This window comes from Halichondria panicea, chromosome 13, assembly GCF_963675165.1.
Source record: "Halichondria panicea chromosome 13, odHalPani1.1, whole genome shotgun sequence".
NCBI lineage: Eukaryota > Metazoa > Porifera > Demospongiae > Suberitida > Halichondriidae > Halichondria > Halichondria panicea.
This window is the reverse complement of record NC_087389.1, coordinates 4,958,713-4,976,978: the sequence shown is the minus strand read 5'-3', so window position 1 is coordinate 4,976,978 and position 18,266 is coordinate 4,958,713. Positions and strand designations below refer to the sequence as shown.

At 41.3% G+C, this 18,266-nt stretch overlaps 1 protein-coding gene across 1 annotated transcript in view; it reads right to left on the bottom strand.

Annotated features, from left to right (window-relative positions):
* LOC135346877 (uncharacterized) overlaps positions 1-11,666 on the bottom strand; it is a 74,634-nt gene extending 62,968 nt beyond the window's left edge. Inside the window, exons 1-6 of the mRNA XM_064544643.1 lie at positions 11,625-11,666; positions 11,152-11,332; positions 7,107-9,173; positions 6,830-6,898; positions 6,682-6,738; positions 6,526-6,588 (exon numbers count right to left, since the gene is read on the bottom strand). Of these exons, the coding sequence (XP_064400713.1) occupies positions 6,526-6,588; positions 6,682-6,738; positions 6,830-6,898; positions 7,107-9,147 (2,230 nt within the window). The 5' untranslated portion in view covers positions 9,148-9,173; positions 11,152-11,332; positions 11,625-11,666. The remainder of the gene's footprint in view (positions 1-6,525; positions 6,589-6,681; positions 6,739-6,829; positions 6,899-7,106; positions 9,174-11,151; positions 11,333-11,624) is intronic.
* Positions 11,667-18,266: the final 6,600 nt, after the last annotated feature.

The window sequence follows — 18,266 nt, the reverse complement described above, 5'->3', positions numbered from 1 at the left end:
GCGAGCCAGATGCAAAGACAAAGGAGAAGAAAGTGAAGAAAACTGCAGTCTGTATGTACATTATCCATAGTAAATGTATGGTTTACATCATTTACCTAATTTATTTGACCATCAGAGGTCCATGTAGCACTATTTTACATGCTGGGAAATTGAAGGTATGAAACTTTGTGGGGGATATCTTGAGCTAGGAAGTAGTCATGGTTGCTTGAGAGTGATCAGAGTGTAGAGGGAGCATTAAAATATGCCTTAGGCATAGCCAAGTTGAGGATATTAACATAAAAGTGTGAAAAGAAGAATTCAAAAGTACATTTGTTTGCGGGGAAGTTGCTGGTTAACAATAGATTGTACATCACTATTGTTTAGGTCTACATATTGCCTAATGATCCCGATGTGCCTTGAGAAAAGTTTTTCTTTGCTAACCTGTATAGTTTTTGAAATATGCTAATTCAAACTTACCCGTAAATTGCTTTCCCAGGGTACTCAGAACATCGATGAGGATCTGCCAAGACCCTTTGGAAAAATTTGGCATGCCAATGACAGAGGAGGGACACATGATAACCCCACTGCTATTCATTACGATTGGTCAATTCTTTTGCAAAAGCTGTGTAGTAACCTGATGACGGAAATACACCACTACCTAAACATCGTCAGACTTATGTTTTGTGTTTGTAAACATCATTATTTCTCTATGCATCCTTCGTGATTGTGTGAATAATATAAGTATGCATCTATACGAACTGTGCCTAGTACTAGACTAGACTCTAGTTTTTTTGTGAGTGTATGCCTTGTTCTTTGAAGGTTTGTTGAGGATGTGTAATTCTTCAATGCAACGGAGAAAAGTCTCATTCTGATGTACAGCAAACAAACTAGATCTATCTATGTATGTATCTATGTATGTAGCTATGTTAGCTATGTATGTAGCTATGTATGTAACTACTATCCCAGCCAGAGAAAGCTATAACTAGCTGTTCACTTTCTTTTGGCTCCAATTAAATTAACTTCCTGTCTATTTCCGGTGCGACACGCATGGGCCGTGTGAAATCCCTGTGTTTCCAATCCCTTCCCTCTACTATCTATGATATACGATACAATTAAACTACCTTTTACTTAAAATTAATACCGTATATCTTCTAATTTATCGGACAGCAAAAAATAATTATTTTGGAAATTGTCCGGGTATAATTGGAACAGATTTTTATAGAGCATGCAAAGTGTCCGGAATAATTAGAACAAGCAAGCAGCTGCATGCGAGCTAGCTAAGTTTAATAGAACAGTGTGCGACTGAATAGTTGCACTAGCTATCTAAAACTAGCTCTCAAAGCTATCTAACTGCAGCACTCCGTCTATGAATGAAACTCAACTTTTCAAGGGTATTATATCCGGATATTTAGAACAAATGTAATATTAAAGCACTGGAGTGTCCGTTGTATTAGAACAACGAAAATTGCCCAAAAGAGTGTCCGGGGTAATTAGAAGTGTCCGATAAATTAGAAGATATACGGTAGTAACTAATTATACTAATCGACACATTCACTCTTTTTATGATTTATAATGTGTAAAATCAGTTACTGTACTTACCTCAGAGTGGCTCTAGCTCAAGATCTTGTTTGTTGTTCAACAAAGAGGGGCGTAGCTCATGCATCACGGTGTTTATGAGGGAATTCCCCCAACGAGATAGGCGAGGCTGCTTATAATTACATGCTGCTTGTGTGTTCAATTATGACGTTCAATAACACAAATTACGTTTTGGAGAAACAGTAATGTGTTTGTTCTGCTGACGATTTTTTCCTTTACTTCATTACGAGAGTTTGAAGTGCACCTGATCACCTGATCTGATCACCTGATCTGATAGTTCAATGGCACGGTGACATGGTACGGTGTAGTCTCATGAATCAGCCGCACCTTTGCATACCTTTGGTGTCAGTCTGAGCACTCTTTACGTGAAGTCATTTCACAATGGAATGTGTTACGTCACTGTACAAGCTAACAAAACCATAAAAATGCAACCACATCCGCTATCTCTGCTCAGCCACATCACTGCTTGCTGCTCAACTGCATGTAAAGTTTCACTATTTGCTGCCTCCTATTTAAGTCACCTGATGCTTGTGAGCAATCTCATTGGTCACGTTGGAAATCGTACATGGCCCATGAGTTCAGTGCTCACGGACACCAAAGGTGCGGCTGATTCATGAGACTAGGTACAGTGGCGCTAGACTCGCAAGCCGTCACTGTTGCAGGCGAACAGTAGACTGGTCAAACTCCGTGTTGAGACTTGTGTTGCACAGTCAGCATATCAGAAAATATTTTAAGTGGCTGCGGTTTTCCTGACGTCAGTATACTGCATGTGATATGTAGAGTTTTCTAGTGAAACGTCACTATCATTGATCTTGTGGTAACCGCATGCGGTTAGTTGCCACAAATATCGTGGCAAACGTTACACAAGTCTCAACACGGAGTTTGACCAGTCTACTGTTCGCCTGCAACAGTGACGGCTTGCGAGTCTACAGTGGCGCTGCTCAGAGCTCCAGGACAGCCAATGTCGACTCTTCTACTCGAACTCCTTAAGAACAGAACTCCCTACATCTACATCACTGCACAGCTACAGCCTACAGGTGCCTACCGAAGATCTTGATTAATAAGGCAACAGTTATACCCTATAAATTGTATTTGCGAGACTATGTACATGAATATCGAATGTACATCATTATGGTGCTATATGGCCTAAAATTTCGAACTTTGTATAATTAGAGTGGCGCTGTAATTACATCAATATTACGGTATTCATTTTCACAGAATAGCAGCCTTTTTGCAGCATGCATGCATGCGATACTAGGGTATAATGTTTGCGGTATCACTCAGTACTATACTGTCTCAGTGTGCAACCATGTTTCTGTAGGAGAGTTTATATGCATCCAAGCGTCAACTAGCAGGTCAAGGGGAAGAATTTCTCTCTAATGTGAGGAGCTCAAGATTAAGCAGACGCGAGACCTCAACCCGCTAATGTACCTACTCTCCAAGGTAGCCGATGATGAGGAGTTGTGTGGCTTCCTACAAGAGACACGCCCCCTCCCGTTGCTAAGGGCGACCAGTGACGAGAGGTGGGTGGTGATGGTGTGAAGGTGTCGGACTTAGTGGAGGGGGTGGAGGTCGATCTGCCGGAGAAAGGTCAGTTAAAAGATACCTACTACGTAGTTGAACATTATTCAGCGGCCATAACTAAACATTAAGATTGTTATTATTTTAAATAAGAAAGAGACCTTACAAAACCTTTGTTTAAATCCAAAGTTTCGTCCAGGTCTTAATTTGTCATTTTTGGACTTGCATGAGCTTTCATTAAGGATTCATATATAATTCAAGTTATGGCGACTGAAAGAGTGTCTGGTTAGCCATTGACATGTATTACACACCCTCCACCCACTCACAGGTGCTGTTACTCACAGAGAAGGAACTGGATGAATTGCGTGGTAGACTAGAAACAGTTGCCTCTACCATGACGGAGAGGGGGAAACCAAAAGTCTCTTCACCACCCTCACACTATCCACCTCTACCGTCGTGGACACACGAGCGGCCATTCCTCACACGAGACTTTGTCGCCATTATTACTCAAAAAGGGGGTGTGGCACTTGACTCGTTGCCAGCAACAACATGCTCTACTAGACAACCTACTGAGTGTTCTAGTGGGAATGGATGGAAGGTCAGGCACACACACATGCACACACACATGCACATATTTATTGCAATATCACATATAATCCAGCTTTTTGAACAGTCATAATTTAAATTCAAATAGTGTAGTCCTTCCGTATTGCAACTCTCTCTCTCTCTCTCACCATTCAATGTTACTCTCTTCCCTCACAGGAGGTACACACCGTGCCTTCAGTGTAGACCCAGCACTGGACCCTCCCTCCACACTCTGGTTAGCCGCACCCTCCCACTAGCATCACACTACTCTATAGTGGGACGCTTCATTGAGGAGAGGTCAAAGTTTATCCACGGTATGGTCAACCAGGTGAGCAGTTGTGTCTACCTCCAAACAATCCTCTATATTAATAGACTATAGTATAATTATTTTTAGATCCAGCCTGGGCAAGTACATAACAATAATCACAGTGAACAAGTCCTAATAGTAATATTATTATCCTTGCCCCCACCCACACATTTTGAGCTAGTAACGCGAACAGTTTGACACAATTTCTCCCATACAATGATACCTCTCAAGGTCGGGCTCTGTTTGCTTTTTCTGTTCCTGTCTGTCTTTGTGTTGTCGGTGTGTTTGTGTTTTTTGTAGGAAATTTATAATCATGCAAGGCCTCAAAGATCTACCACTAGACCTAAAATAATATTGCCATTAATTTAAGTGAGCATTCCGTTTGAGCTAGTAGCGCGAACAATTGACATAATTTCTCCCACAAAATAGTGATTTCTTGCATACCCTCCCCCTGTGTGTGTGGGTGGGTGTGCGTGTGTGTGGGTGGGTGGATGTGTGGGTGTGAATTGTGTTTTGTACGTGTGTAAAGTCTACCATGCAATCATCCGTTGCTTGATACAATAACCACAGTGTCTGCTTATTCTATACCAGTGCCTTGAGCACCAGTTACCGAAACTGTTTTGATGGCTAACTTGAATTGTAACTGAAGTTAAGTTGGTCCTACTAGAGAAGAACCTCCGCTCTGTACACACCATTGATGATGTCCTCACTCCACACAATGATTTCCTGGATCGTAGTCTACGCGACTGTCTACTCAGTGACAAGGAAGTACTAAAGATCATCAGTCGACTGCTGGTTGTGTGTGAGCATTTCACTGACTACCTCCGAGAGGCTGACATGACACAAGAGCAGCACAAGGGGAAAATGAGTCTCACTCAATTGGAGATAACAAAGAGAAGAACAAAGTCTCTCTTGGGTGTTGCTAGGCTACCGAGTGGGGAGGTGTTGGAGGGCGGGGCAGACCCACACAAACTACGCAGTCGGTTATTATCAAGGTACATTATTATATAATTATTATATTTTTTAGCTTTTGTCTCGAGATGATATAATGTCGGGCCTTTGATCCTACGTACGTAGCTTGTTTTGAGGGAATGTGTTATTTTTTGTGTTCACTGTACCCACGTATATGTAGCTATACTATTTGTATTACCCCCGCCCACACACACACACAGTGAGCTAGAGGATCTGCCAATGGGTTCCTTTGAGGTCAACATATCACGTCTGGACGATGCCTTCACACGAGACCTGGTGGGACTATTGGATATATAAGCTGTATATACGAGTTCAGAGGTCAAACTGCGGGTGTCACGTTTATACTTCAATGGCTTCCACCAGGGCCGCATGACATCATGTGACATCACCTAGTTATCTGAACACTGAACACTCCCAATTATAATTATGTCATACAGGAAGTCATGCTGTGTTGATTGTCATAATTTATTATTGTCATAAAATCCTCAAAATCTTTCGTCAAAAATAATAATATAATTATATTATAAGTGCAAAGAGTAATAAAATTAATGATTATGGATATCGAGTACGTACATGTAACCTAGTTCTTAGTATCAGTACTAGTGTTATTTAATTAATTATCACGTATTTTTTCCCCATTATACATGTAGCCAGTTCTTATGCAGTCTTGTGGTTAGAGTGAAGATGCTGTGTGGGAAATAATGTGTGCATGCATGTAACTATAATTATAATTAGTGACACAGTTTGAAGTGATTGCACAATCATTAATATAGTCAGTGGAGGAGGTTCACACACATGCATGCACATTGATCAGTGATTAAAGGGAATGAGTACAGAAAAGGTAATGTGTTGACGCTTAATTAGCTACACTCACATTTACAAGCCAGGAATTCACACACTGTAGTAGCCACATCGACCTTTCTCAGACTCAGCACAATCTCCACCAGAGCTCTGTAGGTAGCAGCTGCAGGGTTGCGTCTCTTCCACAGTTTCATGGCCAGGGACATGGCTGCTTGGGTTTTGTGCCTCATCTTCTCATCAATAACATCTTGCTTTTTGGAATCCGTTAGTTTAAATAAAGTGGAATATGTTTCAATATTGTCAAAGTGATCTGCCAAAGCGATTATGTCAGTGTCTTCAATTTCAGTGTCAAGTTGAGAGTCGGTCACTTTTGTACGCTCCTTCAATTCCTCAATAGTCACAGTACCAGCTCCTGGGAGAAGGAAAGGGGTGTGGTTAATGAGGTGACAATAAACGAAACATTACTTATAGACATGAAAATTCCTAGCTATTCAGAAGTTAATGGTGAACAAAACCAGCCTCTACTGTAATTATGAATGGTTTGCTGAAATTACGGATCTGATCCACACATACCTGAGGGAGTGATGTGTGGATATGAGGTATCTCCTTCAGTGACATCAGCTAGCACAGCATCTGTTATCACAGTAGAGGCTGCATGTGTATATATAATGCGTTATATGCACCTGATAGAAGGATTTGAGGAGAAAGTAATTAATAATTGTAATGATCAAGTAAAATAACTTATCCACCGGAAACTTCCTTACTGGTATATTGATCACCCATTCTCATCTTCTTACACACCGGTTCCATTACAGGGGACGATGGACCTGAGGGGATAATACAATGATACGAAAATACTTTGTTATTCAGTACACAAATATAAAAGCTGCAAATATTTACGTATAGTGCTACATAACTACCGGAGTATTGCAGCTGACCTCTCTTTCTTTCAGTGTTCACATCTGAGGAGGCTTCACCTATAACAAAGGAAACATAATAGTTAGGTAATTAACAGTATGATTATTAAGTAATCTGATAATAAAGCACTGTATTCTGTCATGTACTTACCAGATTGTTGCTGCTGATCACTCAATGTCATCTTTGTACCCATGTCTCCCGTAACAGAGGATGACGCACCTAATTGAGTGGGAGAGATAATAAGCTATACATACATAATTAGAGACAATACATGAAACTATAAATACACTGTAATGCATGTACTGCTATCACAATGCCCCACACAGAATGTATACCATAGTTGCTATTCATCTACCCCTCCCCACCCCCCGGAAGTTACAAGCTGATTCTTAAAAGAAAATATAAAAGAGAACCAGTAATAACTCACCTTCCGCAGCCGTACCTAACCAAACAGTATGACTCGTCTTGAGATCCCCATCTAGATCAAAATCTTCAGAACAGCACCACAGTTTTGTTGATACATGGATATCAGCAAAATGGCGTTTGCCTTGTTGTGTTGCTCCTTCGTGAGGGCAGAAGATGCTAATGACTGGCTTGTCGTGGTTGTAGTGAAGTGCATCAGAAGCAGCATCTACACCTTCAAGGATACTGGCTCTAACTAGAGGACACACGGTCAGAAGCACGTGTGGTCGGGCTTTGACATGGACCTCCATATAAGAGAAGGAATCAATCAGTGTAACACTACCAGAAGAATCGGGTAACCGAAACTTGACACAGTTCCTAGCTAGAAGAACCGGCTCTCCAGAAGGAAGACACACTATCCACCCACACTTCTTCATGAGGAACACCACTAGACAACAGAAGACCCCACATCGAATACAGCCACTGACGAATCGGATGAGAAGAGGATCAGCTGAGGAGGTGAATACACGATGGTCCTCAAGCTCAGAGGGTGGAACAGATCTGAGGAGACTGGGCATGAGAAACTCCACTTGAGAGAAGGAACCATCAACTCGACCAAGTAGTGGGATGGTGAGAGGGGCTATCATCAAAAGCTCCATCATGATTGCTATCATATCAGCAGGTGTGAAAAGGCCATCTTCATAATGCTTCTGGAACTCTTCCGATTCGAGCATATCAATAGTGAAAATGCCTTGATCTCTGAACTTGAGCCATTTTGCAGCCTTGGCAGAAGGAGGTTCCCTTTGATCCCTCAGGGAGACAGCATGTTGTGTTAACTCACTAACTTTGTCTAGTGGGACTTGAGGATCCACAAACACAGTGTGGGGCAGGATGTGTGGGTAGTAGTGGACAATGCACATGTCATTGAAGTAGTCGAGAGCAGCATCCAATGCAGATGGATGGAATCCAAGCTGTTGAGCCAAAGCGATACACTCACTCTTACTAAGGATACCTCTTTTCATGATCTTGCAAAGCTTTTGAAGAGCTAATTCGAGGATGAACCACCACAGGGGAACTTTGAGGTCGAATGTAGGCGAATTTTCCACAGCTTTCCGAATTTCTTTGGCAACCTCTTGTGCATTTTCATCACGACTGCAAGCATTAACGGCGAATATCACCTGTTTCAATGGCAGATTGCTGTAGATGACTTCTTGTTTCAGTTCAGGAGGCAAAGCATCAAGCAAAGCTTGGTTTTTCTTGTCGATAACTTTTTGATCTTCGATTTTATCGGAGAAAGTGCCCACAAAGATGGGGCATGGTGTTTTCCCATCCCTCTTGCAGGAGAGAAAGGATCGCAGTAAACTCATATTGGTTTCCAGATAAGAAAGGTGAGATGGAGATGAGGGACCAACTGGCTTTCCATCCTTGTACAAGTCGTCGTGGGGATAATCTGCAAAATCATCAGTGAGCCTGGAAACAAACAGCCCTGCTGAAGCATGTCGAATGAAGAGAGGGGCCACATCGTGAAACTGAGGCTGTCCTCCATTGTCCGTCACACGCATCGTTTTCATCCCAAACAGTTCTTTGCCTTCAGTTGAGGAGATTGAGGCTTCTTGTTGTGAAGATGTGGACACCATAGCTTCAACGACTAACGCGACAACATCTTCGATTGCTTGCTGCACAGGAGACACACTCTCTTGAGAAGATGGGATTGAAGTAGCTTCGGTTGCTGCACTGGTACTGGCCTCAATGGACAATACCTTGAGCCTGGTCTGAAGGTCACTAGGTAGCTTGTCACGAGAGCCCTGGGGTAGATGCTGAATGGCCTTAGCCAACATGTTGATCAAATCCTCTTCACTCACTTCCTCCCATTTGTTGTCGAAAGTCTGGAAACGGAGATTGGTGACTGGTCGAACGTGGGCTATTCTATCTCGACAAGGAGTACTGTTTCGTACTTCTGAGGGTGGATTGCCAAGCAAGAGATCTTTTGTGGCTGATTTACCGCTACCAGCTGCACCCATGAGTAGGAGATTGATGTTGCGAAGAATAACATGTCCATCCTTCATGGCCTCATCAAAGAGATGCTGTGACTCTGTGATTAAAATTGCACAACTAGCTATAATTATATTGAATATTTACGCCAGACCAAAATTTAATTACTTTTTAGAACCGAAGCAGGTAGGAAAAATAAGCGCTCATGCATGCATGGGGTCAATAGCAGAGCTCTATATGCTTATATTCGAGAATGCGCCTATAATGCAGTCATATTCTAGCCACATGCACCAAGTAACCGGATGTCTCTGTGACGAGTGATGTTTCGAGGCAAGCTAACTCGATATCATAGTTATATGTTACAGTTCATTTTACACTTCATTTTAAATTCATATCATAAAACAATCATAATTATTGACAAAGAACTTGGAACAAAAGGACGTCTCACATTCTCTCAGCATTATCAGACAAGGTAACAGCATGCCCAGAGAGTCCTTCCAGATGGATATCACCAGCTATAATTATAGCTACTGTACAAGCTAGCTATACATGCATGAAAATCAATTCAAACTGTTCACCAAATAATTATTATATTTTATAGCAGGTCATTTTCGTGGGATAAAAATTCAAACACAGTGATGTTCGTGAGTCAAAATGTTCATTGCTGCACTGCATTGCATGCGTTCCAGTAAACCGTAAACCACGTCTAGGTCAGCTTGCTCGAGAAAGAAGCTTTATTTTGCTAATCCACGAATCAAAATCCAAGAGAACGTGGCTAGAAGCCTATCGAAGCTGTTAGTTTTCGTCGCATTGCAACCGTTGAGCAGTTACAGCTGGAACACACACACACACACACACACACACACACACACACAGTCAGCTTTACCGTATCCCTCGTGCGGCTACGCCTCGAGACATAATTATATGGTATGTGCATGTATACTTACACATTACACAATATGCATGTATCCGAATATTGAAAGTAATTACACTGTAATTTTGTAGACGGAAAGGATGGAGTCTATAGATTATGTGGTCATTGGGTCAAAGTGCTATATCACAGCTAACTAGCTAGCTAGAGTCTGATACACTGTTGGTACTTCTTCTTCTTCTTCCTTATTTTTCTCGCCTCCAGATTTGGAGAGTAGCCAACGAGGGCAGATTATATTTAGAAGCCCACTCTCCACGTGTCGGTACATGCATGTGGAATGGGCTTATATTTTTACCGCGCATGCACAATTAAGATGTCACACCTACTAACAAACTAATTATTGCGGCGTCTTTTCCAGCTCAAATTGGAGTCTTGTGGAGGAGTCACCCACAATTAATGTTGTGTGTGCCAACCAGTCTATACCAATTGCAATCATTATTATATGGACATGTATATGCATATTATTGGGTGTAAGTGTATAATTATGCTGCCGGAGGTCATAATTATTGACATCCCATGCATGCAGCATAATACTGTAAATGTGTATAATAATTATATGCATGCATGTTGACATGCATATTGTATGTGCATATGAATGCACGCGTGTGTACATTGTCATAGTCATTTTGACACAGATAACACCCCATACATATCAGCTAGCTAGCTTAGCTGGATCAGGTGGAGTATACGGCACCTCGCTAATTAGATTCATAAATGAGTGGGCGTGTCACCGGAAGTCACGTGGGCTAACTGGGTGTGGCACTGGTTGTCATGGAACACATTTTCATAGAAACAAAAATAATAAAGTGATTTGAAGTGATTGGATTGTTTGACAAGTTTACTGAATCATGGGAATGAACGAACACAACACTATTGGATGCCTATAATCATGGAATGAATAGAATAGTAAACAAACAATTAACACTTGTAACCGCGAGACACGCATATCACATAGCTGCAGGATGTCACTACATGTGTTGTATACTGGGTCACATGTCGTGAACGTTTCCAATCCCTGTCTCTAGTGAACTAATGGAACAGAGACTTTGTTTAAAAATTTGGCCTCTATACTGTAAGTTGCTACAGGTACGAGTGATTGTAGGTAGCATCAACACTCACTGTACTATAAGTTCCTTGCTCCCCTCACCTTCCTTTCTCTGTTTTTCCTCTGGTCCTCTTTGTGTCTTATATTTAGCAACCTTATTCTCCCACTCATATATCGTCCCCTCACACGTTTGTATCTCTGAGACACACTCCTTGATCTTCCCCTCCACCTCCTCCAGCTCTCCCTGGTCAGTGATGTCTCTCTGTTGGAGGGCAGCTCTTCTCTGGGGGAATAAAGAATATGTATATATGACTGAATGAATTTAATATTCCACCAAATAGAAAATACAGCTGATACAAATCACTACTGCATGCTGTAAGGTTAACAAATTGCATACAATCCACATAACAGAATTAAAGCCATGCAGCAACCACCATGCAACCTATATTCAATCAGTATAAAATTGGACGTAGAACCATTGATCATACAATGGATAGTACATGATTGTACACACTTCTGCTAGACTACGTGTACCACTCTTAGTGGCGACGAGAGTATAGTAAAGTGCAACTCACCGTCTCGTGACTCTTCAGTTCACTCTCATACCTAGCCTTAAACTGGACAAGGTGAACAATACAAGAGTGAGTTACACTGTGTCACACATTATGAGTTGTCTGTAGCTACAATTCGAGTCACAGGTAAGGATATGAGGTTATTACAAATTAAACTGAATGCACATGAGGTGTACGGTTGACTCACCACCTATCGTTCCAGATATTCAGCAAACATGGATGTGTATGGAAAGAAAATATAATATATAATTCACGAACCTGAGTCACGACATGTCGATAGGGTACAAGTTGAGCATAGTACACGTCATGCATGAGAAGCGTAGTGGACACGCAATACATCACAGATGCCAATACATAATTATGTACTCAAACATTACTGACACAAGTACAGTCACAAGTCAGTGCAGTGTCCCGCTCACCTTCTGTTAAGTCCAATGAGACACCAGTGTCAGACACACATGAAAATAGGGAAAGGGGGATGATGGTAGGAGCAGTGAGTGCATTCATGCATACATGTCTGTGTACTGTAACTTACCACCTGTTGTTCCAGTGATCATTAGCAGTAGTCACATGAACAAGTAGTAGGACACGGACATGTAGAGAAATGAAATACACGAACACATGAAGTACACGTCGATCTGTACAGTATGAAACTTTCAAGAGTATATATAGTACATGCACATGAGGGGATGGAGCGTCTTACCAGAGGACGTACGACACGAGTATACATGCATGTAATGGCATGCATAACAATTACTCACGTGGTTGAGTCAGCAAAATTAATATGTCATTGAAAACTCAGTGTTCAAAAACAATATACAGGCAGCAATTGCAAGATCACTTCAAGGTAGCTAGTCTGTTAGTGATGTTCAGGCCATGTGCAATCATATAACGAGTGGTGCAAGCTGCACTGTGCTAATGCCTCTCGCCACGTTTTGATTTCGCTCAAAACTATTAGAAGAGGTGAAGAGGTAACTATATACCGTATATCTTATACGAAAATAAAGTCCACGAAAATTGTTCTAATTATCTGCTATAATGTGCAAAGATTAAAGGCGTGGCTTCCGGTAAGCAGTCATTCCACAAACATTCAACGAAATGCTTTTAGAGGAAATTCCACGAAGTATAAGTGCCTCGACAGTGGAAGTAAACCTTTGTCAAGGTCTGTAATAATTATAATTATCTATCTATATAGGCCTAACTGAGAAAAAAAGACTTGTGTTACATGCATCTACGTCATTGTCATGTTTTGTAGCTTACCATGGACAGTGGACCTTAAGAAAAGATTTAGTCTGCCAGGATCCAAATTCTCTCACACGTGTCATTCTCAGTGGAAACTCCAGGGCTAGAGCCCCCCATACTTCGAATTCTAAAGATGACTTATCCAAGCTGCATGCACTATGTTATTGTAGTAGCCTTACTCATTCGAAAAAACTATAGAGCCCCCTCTATTGAGAAATTGCTCCTATGCCACTGTAGCTAGCTGCTTTAACAGACTTACAGACACATGCAGACACACATGCACACACTCTGACTCTTGTACCTAACAAAAAGCTAATGATGCTATACGAAAGATTCTGAAGAGACCGCAACAGCCTTCAATGTGAGTCAAACTAGCCATAACTCGCTCTAATCCACAAATCAAAATCCAAGAAAACGTGGCTATAGAAGCCTATAGAAGCTGTTAGTTTTCGTCGGATTGCAACCGTAGCATGCAGTTCAGCTGGAACAGACACACAGACATATCTAAGTCATAGCAATTAGGAAGTGCATTATAATTATACTGGTGATGAAGATGCAGTAAAAGTATAGACAACATTTTTTGACTACTGTTGTTACGACTTTGTGTAATTATGCCTCGAGGCGTAGCCGCACGAGGGATACGGTAAAGCTGACTGTGCATGCATGTCTGTACTAGCTGTGTTGACTAAGCAGAGTTCCACTAAGAAGTGTACTGCTCACTTTCTTTGTTCATCAACAATATTGGCAGTACGTATGGTTCAGCGGAAGTAATGTTTTTACTAGCAGTCACGTAAGCGTTTCCAATCCCTCTTCCTCTACGATGGGTAAAGCACTAGCTATATTATAGTAGCTATATTTGTGAACTTGCAGACACACTCTTTAATAATTATTCCTGTGGATGTAATGCGCATGCATGCATGCACGCTCATCCAGAGAATCTATAGTGGCAGAATCAACTTATTTCTTTTTCTTGAGGTCCTGCATGATATACCGGTAAGCCACAAAACACGACAATGATACCATGTAGAATAGATCGATAACAATAATTATAGATACATGTACACATGCAAGTCTGGTAGCAATAGATATACATGACATACACAAGTATTTTCTCTGCTTGTGTGGTTAGGTACTATACTGTCTGTGCTTAAATTCTCTCTTACTCTGTGCCTTTGACAAAAGGTTTGCTCCACAGGCAATTTAAATAACATGCAGTTGCTTCAGTATCGTTGAAGGTTATTCATCAAGTCATCAGATAACTGTGCGGAACTCAATTCTATCAACAATTGCAATCAACTATAATACGGTAACCTCTTTGCCTCTTCTTGAGCAAAAGCAAAACAACAGCAAGAGGCATTAGCACAGCGCAGCTTGCACCACTCGTAGACTTGGAACTTTTGGCATGATCGTTTTTAACAACATGGTCGATCATTACTCACTATTATTTGAGTTTCCTAATGGAAAAAATCATTTGTTCACGCTGAGTGCGCGACTATTGTGGCAAACGTGCGTTTTTTTCCTGATAGTTGCCATAATATAGTCACGCACTTACGTGAAAACTACACATCATTTTTACAGTGTTATGCTCAGTGCTGTGTGGCTGATAACGCTTTTGATCTATAGTATAGTATTGAATAATGTCAGCAGCGGTTTCACATATAGAATCTGCGTAGTAAGACGCTCCATCCTCTCCTATAGTAGTACTATATATAGCAAGGGCTTATAAAAGAAGAGAGGGCATGCAACAGTAATTAAAAGAGCAGAGTTCAAACGTAGGTGGATGGAATGTGCATGATTGTGATGAAATGCTAAAAATAGAACTTTCTATTTTTAGCACTCACGCAAATTCACATATTCATCCGCCCACGTTTGAACTCTAGCTGCTAGCTAGTGTACTGATAGTGGAGTTGCATGCCCTCTCCTTCTTTTATAAGCCCTTGGTACAAAAGTCTATATTTGTGTTGAGTTTGACCTTCATAAAGTTGTCATAACTTTGTCATACTTCACTGAAATTCAACATTTCATATACCATTGGATTCCTTGTTAAAAACCGCTTCTATATATCTATATGCTGTAGAGCTGGTAAGCTCCAACCAGTTAAAAGTTAGCATTTTCCATGTAGAAGTCCCAGGCATACTTGTCCATGCACCACATATTAAAGTATTAATGAAGCCATAATAATATTGACATAACTTCCGGGGTCAAACTCAACGCGAATAGACTTTAGTACATGTACGAAGTGGCTTCACACATTTTATCCTCTCTGCTTCCATGCAGCAGCATACACTTAATATACACAAGCCAGTATAGACTAAGTCTAGTTTGTGCCATTAGATACATAATATAAACTCACTCTCTGTGTTGAGTAACAGTCCACAGAGGGTACATGTGAGGAGATAATGACACTGAGACTCAGTATATATATACACACACACTGGCAAGTACACACACAGGTATACTCAGTACTAGCAAGGCATATAATGGAAGGGTCGTGTCAGTGGGTGGGTCAGTGGAATGGACGGTAAACGGTATACAACAAGCATCTTACATGATACGTATGGTCGTACAATACAATATATGCACTCCATGAGACACATGCACACAATATCACAACATACCTCAATGTTACCCTGAGGCACATCAAATGGTACATGTGAGGGAGAGATTAAATTTAACACACATACAAGACATCAGATCAGCTGGTGTGTATGCATGGGACTGACTACGCACAGCAAAAAGTGGAGACCTGGCACATTAAAGCTTCTGGGAAAAATCTTGAGAATTTGGGAAATTCACATGCATGTACGCAATGTGCGTAAATGGAACTACGAATAGTACTGTTTAGTACATGCATAATTTAAGGGAAGTTATATAGTCAGTAAAAACATTTTGGGAGAGTTTGGAGCATGTGCCCTGGCCTACACCATGTAAGAGGGAGAGGGTCAGCTCTAGAGGACTAGGTAACCGTATACACATTGCAGCTGAACCATTTTAGTGTGTGGACATTGAGTACTCATAAGAAGCTCACCTCCTACAATAATCCAAATCAGTGTGTGGTCCAACATAGGAATGAGTGTGTGCATGCATGGGAAGAGACAAACACGATAATGTACTGCATATTCTATGAACCACCGTATTAAAAGTACAACCTAATAAGTTTTGTGGGCCTCGGCTAATACCAAGTTGGCAATAAGAGTTATATGATTTCCAACATGCACAGGAAGTTCCTACAGTAACCATTAAAATGAGTGTGCATGCATGTGCAAACACAACTTACAGTCTGTTGATCCAGAGAGGCACAGAGCAAACATATGGGAAGATAGTATACGTAAATGAACGAGGTTGAATGTGATCATACTATAAATGTGACAGGCTCTGCCCAATTGGTGGTATATTGAGAAACTACAGTATAATCTTAGCTTATAGTTGTCTATGTACAGTCCTTCAATCTATATAGATATACTACCTCTCTGCAAAATATGATACTTTTTTTTTCCACCGAAGCGTTTTGTCTAAGCAGCCACCATTCTCCTAATTTAGCGATTTGAGTGGGCATTTATCAATAATGCTGTTCTACAGTTTTAATGCAGGCATGGAACGAGGTATGTGCACACTAAGCATATCAATGCGTAGGCAATTTTTTGCTCTATCGTCTGGTATATAGATCGCAAAAACCATAGCTTGCGCCAGAGCCTGTAACAAATATATTTCCCTACTTAAGCACTACCGTAGAAACTGGATTATTAGCGCATGCGCTCGCTCAGGTCAATAGCAGAGCTCTATACTCGAAAAGGCGCCTATAGTGCAGTCATTTTTGAGCCCCAACCAGTAATCGGATGTCTCTAGCTAGCTAGAAGCAGGCTATACATTTATATCATGTTATATTATATTATAATACTACCAGTAACATCTTGACTTTAATTGGGGTGAGCCCTGAGGCGAGTCCTATAGTTTCGAGTACTGTAGAGAAAAGCTCAGCGACCGGATATCCGTCTGAGTGTCTGAGTGTCTGAGTGTCTGTCTGTCTGTCTGTCGCTTGAAGCTTTTTAGCATGACGATCACTTCATTTGCACGCTTTTTAGCGTGACGATCTGTTTGTCTCGTAGTTCAAAGCTTTTTAGCGTGACGATCGCTGCAATTTTTATTTCTACTCGAACTCACTGGATGAAACTGATACAGCTCAACAACTAAGGCAGTGAGGCAATGGCGTTGGGATATCAAACACACCATCTGCTGGCAAGACTAAGGGAAGTTTGACAACAAAAAGGAGCTAATGAGACAGAAGCTCAGCTCGTCTGTCGTCTGAGGAAGAGAGAACAGCTAGTGAGAGAGACCTTTACGAAACAGTAAAATGTAACTGATACAGCTCAACAACTAAGGGAACGCCGTTCCCTACGCCATATCAAAGACACCATCTGCTGGCAAGGCTAAGGGAAGTTTAAACAACAAGTAGGAGCTATGAGACAGAAGCGCGTCTGTCGTCAAAAGGTTCGAATTGAAGAAGAAAAGAGAATTGCATGCAGTTAGAGAGATCTTTAGGAAACGAAGGAAACAGCAACTCAACTACAACTTCTTTGTTTTCGCTAAGGCTAGGCTCGCCCCACACAATGCTTCCAGCTGAATCAAGTCATTATACTTCGCATAATTATGCCTTGAGGCGTAGCCGCACGAGGGATACGGTAAAACTGACTGCATGTGCGTGTGCGTGTGTGTGTGTGTGTGTACGTGTGTGTGTGTGTGTGTGTCTGTCTGTGTGTCTGTCTGTTCCAGCTGTACTGAACTGCTCTAACTATAGTTGCCCAGAAACCCCCTTGCTTGCTGAAAAATGGGTGGAGCTGTTGATCATGTGCTCATGCGCAGTAAGGGTTGGAACCTAATGAACTCTTGGTTTGACCAAGAGTATTGATTGCATGATATCTAGCCTGCAAGCTTATTACTCTGCAATCCAAGGATATAAGATACCAAAAAATACTGATTGTCAGCCCAGTTCCTCTACTGCTCAGACTCCAGACTTTACTAATGGCTAGACCAAGAGTACTGATTTGATAATCTATACCCTGTTACTAGTTCAGCTTCTGCAATCCAAGATAAGAGACCAAGAATTACTGTTCAGACTCCACACTGTATGCAGTCTCATCACAAAATGAAAATTTATATATCTATATCTCAACCTCAGAGCTCGTCAATGGCACTGATCCTGGTAGACATTGTGTTATGTCGCAGGTTCATGCAGACATTTGAAATCGTATTCAACAACTGATAAACTGCACAAGAACAAAGGTATAAGCATGTACATGCAAGACAAAAGGCAGTGGAGCAGAGACTCCCATACACAGAGAGCCGCCTGGAGCGGGCCCCTATAGCTAGGCACAAAGGGAACAAAGAACAACTATACGAAAGAAC